This window comes from Lissotriton vulgaris, unplaced genomic scaffold (genome assembly GCF_964263255.1).
Source record: "Lissotriton vulgaris unplaced genomic scaffold, aLisVul1.2 SCAFFOLD_1262, whole genome shotgun sequence".
Classification (NCBI taxonomy): domain Eukaryota; kingdom Metazoa; phylum Chordata; class Amphibia; order Caudata; family Salamandridae; genus Lissotriton; species Lissotriton vulgaris.
In genome coordinates, this window is record NW_028244738.1 from 6,672 (window position 1) to 14,900 (window position 8,229).

Consider the following 8,229-nt stretch of genomic DNA (forward strand, 5'->3'; position numbering starts at 1 on the left):
TCTAGCCATTACACCACCCACCTATGAGACTGCATCAACAAGGAAAGTGGGATGTGGGTAGAAGGGAGACTGCGAGTGATCAAATCGAGTTATAGGCCCCATCGAAGAAGTGTATTCTGAGGACCATGAGCTACCGATAGATTTGAGTCAGATGGATAAGGCTACAGGTACAGTGTATGAGAGCCCAATATTTCCATCCAACATTCAGATTTCATTGTCCCTTCTCCATATAGTTTGCACTTGTCCACCACGGCTCAACTCTGCTCCTGAACTGACGTTCTGTGCCACATACTGTGCAGGTAGTCCTACCCATCGTCACTCAGCATGCAGATGGCACTTAATGCTGTTTTCGTCTGAAGGAGCAACCTTCCGTGAGCCTCGCCTTCCCCCCTGTGGGCTGACAAAGAACCGTAGAGCAGCCCACACACAGGACCACCGTTTGTGCATGACTAAATACAGTGGTGATTTTGTAGCAACCTGGACACTTCACATCCATGAAGTAAGAGTTTGGACTCTGAACCAGACGCTTCTTCTTGTGTTTCCTCTTCTCCTCCTCGGGAGACGGATGCAAGAGATCTTTTGCGAGAGGCATGTTTGCGCAGACACAGCCGCTGCTAGAAAAGCTGATAGATGGCGACTGAACGTATCCAGACGGGGTATTTACTATCATCAGTATTGTCCAATAGGATGCAAAAGGGTATCTGCAAGGTAAAACAAGATGAAGTTATAACTAAAGTTACTGTGCCTTCTCCCTCATATTCATTGTAGTAGAACCCAGGCTTAAACACAGAAGACCACTGCAGATGGTGCCTAGTGTGTGCACCAATTCAGCATAGAATACCAAGTGAAGAAGTCTGTTATAGACGGGGTGGGGGTTCACTTGGTCTGATTCATAGGCACACTTTAAAGGAGCAGTGACCAGGTCAGCTGTAACAAAATGTGTATGCACTCACCACCAGTTGTACTTTCACCAGGTTAATGTGATGTCTACTCTTTCAGTGGCAGCTACTCCGCTAAGGTGGAGGAGCGTCCCCCGACTGTTTTTTTTACCAGTATAAGACACAAATTTAATGATAGTAACTTAGTTATTATAATTTATTTTTTTCCTTTTTGGTGCACGTCAGATTAGCAGGGCAGGGCGGACGGTGGTGACCAGGGGCGCAACTAGGTCTTAATTTCGGGGGGGGGGGGGGGGGGGGGGGGGGGGGCTAACATGGCAAATGAAGGGGCGTGGCTAATGTTAAAAAAATGGGGCGGGGCTAAAATGGTAGATAATCGGGATCGATTAATGCTCAGGTCAAGCGGAGAAAACGTGATGAATTCTGCATTTGAAACTGGACAACGATTAGAGCACACATTTTTGTTAATTTGATGCATTTATGTCCTATTGTCTTATGAAAAAGGAACAGAATGTACTGAATTAAAAGACCAATTTAATATATTTTACTACAAAGCACTTTAGGAACACAATATAACCAATTTTCACAATGCCATTTCAAGGCGACGACCCTTTTTCGCCAGTTCGTCAACAATTGCTTCTATAGGAGGACAATGTGCTCGTGAAATGTTTATCATTGCAAGTCCAAAACCCATACCCACCCTGAACCCTAAAATTACCCCTGGTACCCCAAAACCCATACCCACCCTGAACCCCAAAGTTACCCCCTAGGCACACCAAAACCCATACCCGCCCTGAACCCTAAAATTACCCCAGGTACCCAAAAACTCATACCCACCCTGAACGCTAAAATTACCCCTGGCACCCCAAAACCCATACCCACGCTAAACCCTCATATTACCGCTTGCCCCCCAAAATCCATTACCACCCGAACCTCCAAATTACACCCCTGGCACCCCAAAACCCATTACCACCCTGAACCCTAAAATCACCACCCTGGAACCTTAAAATTGCCCCGGCACCCCTAAACCCATACCCACGCTGAACCCTAAAATTAACCCCATGGCACCCCAAAACCCATACCCACCCTGAACCTTAAAATGACCCCTGGCACCCCAAAACCCATACCCATGCTGAACCATAAATACCCCCCTGGCACCCCATAACCCATACCCATCCTGAACCATAAATTCTCCCCTGGGACCCCATAACCCATACCCACCCTGAACCCTATAATTGCCCCCTGACACCCCAAAACCCATACCTGCCTTGAACCCTAAAATTACCCCTGGCACACCAAAACACATACCCACGCTGAACCCTATAATTACCCCCTGGCACCCCAAAACCCATACCCGCCCTGATCCCTAAAATTACCCCCCTGGAACCCCAAAACCCATACCCACTCAGAACCCTAAAATTACCCACTGGCACCCCGATCCGTAACCCACCCTGAACCCTAAAATTGCCCCCTGGCACACTAAAACCAACACCCACCCTGAACCCTTAAGTTACCCACTAGCACCCCAAAAAATGAACACTACAAACTTACACTACATGTGCATATTCGGAGGGGACTCTCCTCTGACGTTTCCATGTAGGTAAGTCAAAAACAACATTCACTTAGAGTAGCCTAGATATGCAGGCACTAGGTAATGCTGTGCTGAAGAATTCATTAAAGTTACTGAAACTTACATAAAAAACTACTGCCTGCTCTTCTGATACTATTCAGTTGAGTTGGGCTGATCAGCAGCACTGTGTCCTGGCATCCAGCCCCTCCCGAAGGTCTCACTGTGTAGATAGGTGTGTGTCAAATGTTTCCTGCTTTCTCCTTGCCAGGGCCTCCTCTGCTTCTGTGTCGTTGGTGCCCAGGGATGCAAAAATAGAAAGATCCATGGCCCTGTTCACCATTTTTCTAGTGAGCAGCGCCGTGGATGTGAATTCCATCCAAGTGCACAGACAGCAGGGCAAAGGGATGGCAGTGCAGGTGATGTTTTTCCTTTGTAAATTAATTTCTGCTGGCGTCATAGCCCAGGGTTTGCTGTCTGTGCACTTGTATGGAATACACATTTATACAAGTGCGCAGACAGCACACCCTGGGCTATGATGCCAGCAGGAATTCCTTTACAAAGGAAAAGCATCACCTTAATTGGCCAGCCCTTTCCCCCTCCTGTACACATCTTCACACCCCATGCTCACCAACATCAAGTGCTTAGGTGAAATCCCTGCCTTTAGGTAAGGATTTCACCTCAGCGCCACTCTAAAGGAAAACAAGAGGTGGGGGCAGGGGGTTCACTCACTGAAACTGTTAGAGGCTGGCTGTCTGGCTCGGGCTGCTGGGCCTCTCAGAAGCCATAATAAATATCATTCTCGGATCGGATGCGCAGCCTTCTTGCATCGTTTCAGTGCGTGTCATCTTAGCCCGGGCAGAGGAGGCGACGGGGGGGGGCTGAAGCCCGGTGAGCCCAATGGGTGTTGCGCGCCTGGTGTGACATAGCAGCCGAGTAGTGGTTTGCCCCCAGTCCCAAGTGCGCAATGACTGTTTGGCCAGCACTCTCGGGCCGCCCAAACCAGTCATGTGCACTTTCCCTCCTCTCCACCCAGGCAGGGTGTTGAACATGCTCAGGCCCCCATGCCCTGTCTGAGCGCCAAATCACAGCACACAGACTAATCACAATGCTGCATTGCAGCGTTGTCATTGGCCCAGGGGAGCCTGGGTGCCTCCAGACTGCTTCCTGTTCCAGCCAGCGGGAGGGGGAGAGATGCGACCAGGAGGGAGCAGTAAGGAGGACGCAGCAAGCAAGTGAGTGAATTTTTTTTTTTTATTTAATCCCTCCCACTCCCCCGTGCCGCTCCCCCTCCTCTCTCCTGCCGCCCCTCCACCCCCAATCGGTGCCGGCCGTTGCTGTTCTCTTTCCAAATTGACAGATGAAAACAGCAGCCGTTTCAATGATGAACAATATTTTCCCATGATTTGGTTTGCATCAGAGGATTGGATGCCCCATGTACGAAAAGAGAGTGAATTTCACACCACTTTCTGTGAACAGACATTTTGCAACCAGATTTTACATTGGTCAAATCAAAAAATGTCCAGTCAAGAGAGGTCGCAGAACGACCGTTCTAATTATTATTAACTAGCCGAGCTGTTATCGCCTCCATTTGATCAGCTACAAACAGAGGAATGTGTGGACTGCAAGCAACACCAGATCTCATCTCTGTTTTTGCATTCCCAAGTGAGAGACTTTTGTTTTTTAAAGCGGCCTGAGTGTTTTGGGGACACATTCACTGGGAGGAGGCAGCAACCCTCTGGAGGTCCTTTGTGAAGCCTTCCTTTGCGTAGTCAGTAACTTTTCAATGGTTTATACTTACACTTGCGGCCGCTAACCACTGATACATACTGTTCCAATTTGCCTTTAGGAGTTCACAGCATGGTCAGCCCTGTCAAGTACCACACATCAGGTGTTAGACTAACACATTTCGGTTTGGTGGTCCGCATCACTGCACTGAAATGCATTGGCACGCATTTATAGCATCTCAGCTGTCTGCTGTAGGGTGACCAACTGGCATGGATGCAAATTCAGGACGGTCGGTGTAAAAATTCAGGACAAAGGGTCAGAATTCAGGACAAAAATTCAGGACAGAAGGTGAAAATTCAGGACAAAAATTTGGGACAAAACATACATTTTACAGACATATCAGAGGAGGTCGCACAATAATATATAAGTATGTAAATAGACAACCAAAATAAATACAAGTCAAAATAAGTTTATAGAAGGTTGAGACAATCGTGCACGTCACAGTTTTTTAGTATGCGCGCAGCTTTGCAGAGAGACATCAGGCCCTTTCTGCAATCAAGATTTGTGCTAATGTAACAATAAACATTAAATAGTATTTTTTTATTTGTTTGTTACAATCTGACTTTTAAATGTACAGTGAAAACGCTGTTAGTTATTTTATTTTTATTTTCTCCAGCATGGCGCCAAGACAAAAGCAGAATGCCTTGCCCTAGTCAGATGCAGGAGAAGGCACTCCGCATGCTGTCACTACAATTGGGCCCATTGTCATTCTATAAGTGCTAATCAGTTGCAGTCTCAGAATGACAATGGGTCACTCCAATCTGCGCCAGGTCCGGGAGGGCCTGCTACAGGCAGCCTCCTCAGTTTAAAAGATAAGTGTGAGAGGCCCGAGTGAAATCTTTTAAACTCAGTGGGCCTCTCGCAGGGAAACAGCATACCTTACTGAAACTTCCTATTTCGATTTTAGTATGATGTCGGCAAGTCGTCCGTAATTTGGGTACACCAAATTACGGATGCCTTGTGGACATCATACTAAAATAACGGACGGTCCGTGAAATTTACGGATGGTTGGTCAACCTAGTCTGCCGGAGCGCTGCTATTTAGGGAGCATCACACACTTAGGTGGTCTATGTGTTCCTGTGATGTAATGCGACACGCTGCCTTGGACACGTATACTCCTTTTAAAGTATGAAACGCGATCCCGCGGCGTGCAGGTGTGTTGCGCGGTAGAGCGTGGGAAAGCAATTCAGGTGCTACATTGGATTGAAGCAGAGCTGGTAAGATGCTGCTGCCCATCTCTTCCCCTTTCAATTTTTCATTAGTGTTACTTAATTGGCCATATTTACGAGTTTTACAGTAGTGTATGCACTGCCCCTCTATGTAGAACCATGGCCAGACTTCCGATTGAGAGCGCCCTGAGACGGATGTCAGCCATGAGTCCATGGCCATGAGCGATGTTAATAAACGCTCAGGAGGCATTCGACTTAGTGGACATCACAAAGCAGTAATAAGATAGGGGGCGCAAATCAAACACATTCAAATAAAAATAAGTCGATTGACTTGCAACATTAAACCTCACCTGCTTCGCGGCCTTCACTTGTGTTCAAGGCTAGGGGCACAGAGAGAATTGTGTCCATTCTAAGCACGCGCTGCGCCGCTATCTTTAAAAAGCAAAGCTGACTAGCCTGTAACTATCAGCAGCAATGGAATACAGTGAGTTTAGATAGCATTGACTGCACTCACCTGCAGTAGTTCTAAAGGCCCTCGAGAGTTACCAGTGTGACTCGGTCCTCAGGGCCGGCTCCTCCACTAGGGCAGAGGAGCCTCGCCCCACTGCTTTCTCGCAATGCGAGAAAGCCAAAACATAAAATGGTAATAACTTTTGGTTATTACCATTTTATGTTTCTTTGTGCATTGTGGGCGGGTGGGTGGCTGGAGCTGCCTGGGCAGGGCAGGAGTGGTTTGCCCATTCCTGTGTACGCAAAAACTGTTTGGTCGGCCCTCTCGAGCCTCCAAAACCAGTCATGCGCACCCTGCACTTCTCCATGCAGCCCCTGGCTGGGAGGCGTCCCGACCAATCACAACGCTCCTCTGGAGCATTGTGATTGGCTTAGGGGAGGGGAGGGAGACTGCCTGCTTCCTGTTCCTGTCGGAGGCAGGAGAGCAATCAATCAATCAATTAAAGCATTTATATAGCGCGCTACTCACCCGGAGGGTCTCAAGGCGCTTGGGGAGGGGAGGTCTGCTACTGCTCGAACAGCCAGGTCTTGAGCTGCTTCCTGAAGGCGAGGTGGTCTTGGGTCAGGCGGAGGTGGGTCGGGAGGGAGTTCCACGTCTTGGCGACCAGGTAGGAGAAGGACCTTCCTCCTGTGCTGGCTCTTCGGATGCGGGGGACGGCGGCGAGGGCGTGGTTGGTTGATCGAAGCTGGCGTGTGGGAGTGTAGAAGTTGAGGCGGTTGTTGAGGTATCTTGGGCCTTGGTTGTGTAGGGCTTTGTGTGCGTGGGTGAGGAGTCGGAACGTGATTCTCTTGTTGGCCGGGAGCCAGTGCAGGTCTCTCAGGTGTCCGGACATGTGGCTGTGTCGGGGGATGTCCAGGATGAGTCTTGCTGAGGCGTTCTGGATTCGCTGGAGTCTCTTCTGGAGGTTCGCTGTGGTTCCGGCGTAGAGGGAGTTGCCGTAGTTCAGTCGGCTGGTGACGAGGGCCTGGGTGACCGTCTTCCTGGTCTCGGTGGGGATCCACCGGAAGATCTTACGTAGCATGCGCAGGATGTTGAAGCATGACGAGGAGACGGCGTTGACTTGTCTGGTCATGGAGAGGGAGGAGTCCAGGATGAAGCCAGGTTGCGTGCGTGGTCTGTTGGTTTGGGTGCGCTGCCCAGGGCAGGGTGCCACCAGGAGTCGTCCCAGGCGGAGGGTGAAGATCCCAGGATGAGGAATTCCATCTTGTCTGAGTTCAGTTTCAGGCGGCTGTTTATCATCCACTCGGCTACGTCTTTCATCCCTTCGTGTAGGCTGGCTCTGGCGGTGGCGGGTCGTTGGTGAGGGAGAGGATCAGCTGGGTGTCGTCGGCGTAAGAGATGATGTTGAGGTTGTGTTGGCGTGCGATGGCCGCAAGGGCGCTCATGTAGACATTGAAGAGGGTGGGGCTGAGCGAGGAGCCTTGAGGAACGCCGCAGATGACTTCGGTGGCTTCTGATCTGAACGGGGGGAGGCGGACTCTCTGTGTCCTTCCGGCGAGGAAGGAGATGATCCATTCTAGTGCCTTCTCTTGGATTCTGACGTTGCTGAGGCGCTGCGCTAGGGTGCGGTTGCTGTTGTTTGAATATCTTTATTCGGCAATTTATCACCATAAAAGAATACATATATACATGACATACATGACATTTCAAATACCAATAAAAGATTATAAAATGCAGTAGAAGCATGGACACCTCATTCGTCAATTTCCTGGCAATAAAATCGTCCTCAGCTAATGGAACCTCCAAATTGTAGTTTCAGTAAGCGGGAACGTGTCATCCACGCACTTCCCAAAAATTTAGCCACCCCACAGATCATGCTGGCAGATGAAGAATCTGTAGAGAGGACACGTAGTGCCTGGCTATGGCACCTCAGCCCTAATTCCCTACAGACGGATTTCAACCAGAATTTCCGCGCCCCTTTATAAGCTGGGCAGGCGAAAAACAAGTGAGCCACCGATTCCTTAGGGGCCGCACAGCCCGGGCATGCACGCGAGCAAGCATCTGTATTCAACCATCTCACCGTAAAGTCATGAACCGGGAGCGTCCCATATCGCAATTTTAGGTACAGCGCTCGATCCAATGCTTTGGTTATTAGGTCGAGAAAGGGTTCCAATTTACGCACACACTTAATTGACAAAAATTGGTCAGTAAGAGTGCCCAAATTCGTAGACCTCGTAGCGTTACTCTGTACCCAGTCCCAGTATAGTTTTTTTATAACATCTTTGGGTGGTGGTGATTGCAGCTCCCATGCCTCTTTTAGACCCAAGCTGAAAGCCAATTCCTTCAGTTTATTTA

General features: G+C 49.2%; 1 protein-coding gene across 1 annotated transcript; it reads right to left on the bottom strand.

The window, feature by feature from the left end:
• Positions 1 to 247: 247 nt before the first annotated feature.
• LOC147667148 (small ribosomal subunit protein eS27) lies at positions 248 to 618 on the bottom strand. Its single transcript, XM_086948892.1, has one exon. The coding sequence runs from the start codon at positions 590 to 592 to the stop codon at positions 338 to 340; it is 255 nt and encodes an 84-aa protein (XP_086805018.1). The 5' UTR covers positions 593 to 618; the 3' UTR covers positions 248 to 337.
• Positions 619 to 8,229: the final 7,611 nt, after the last annotated feature.

What these genes read in the sequence shown, in the direction of transcription:
- LOC147667148 (XM_086948892.1), bottom strand. Translation starts at nt 592, where the DNA reads ATGCCTCTCGCAAAAGATCTCTTGCATCCGTCTCCCGAGGAGGAGAAG.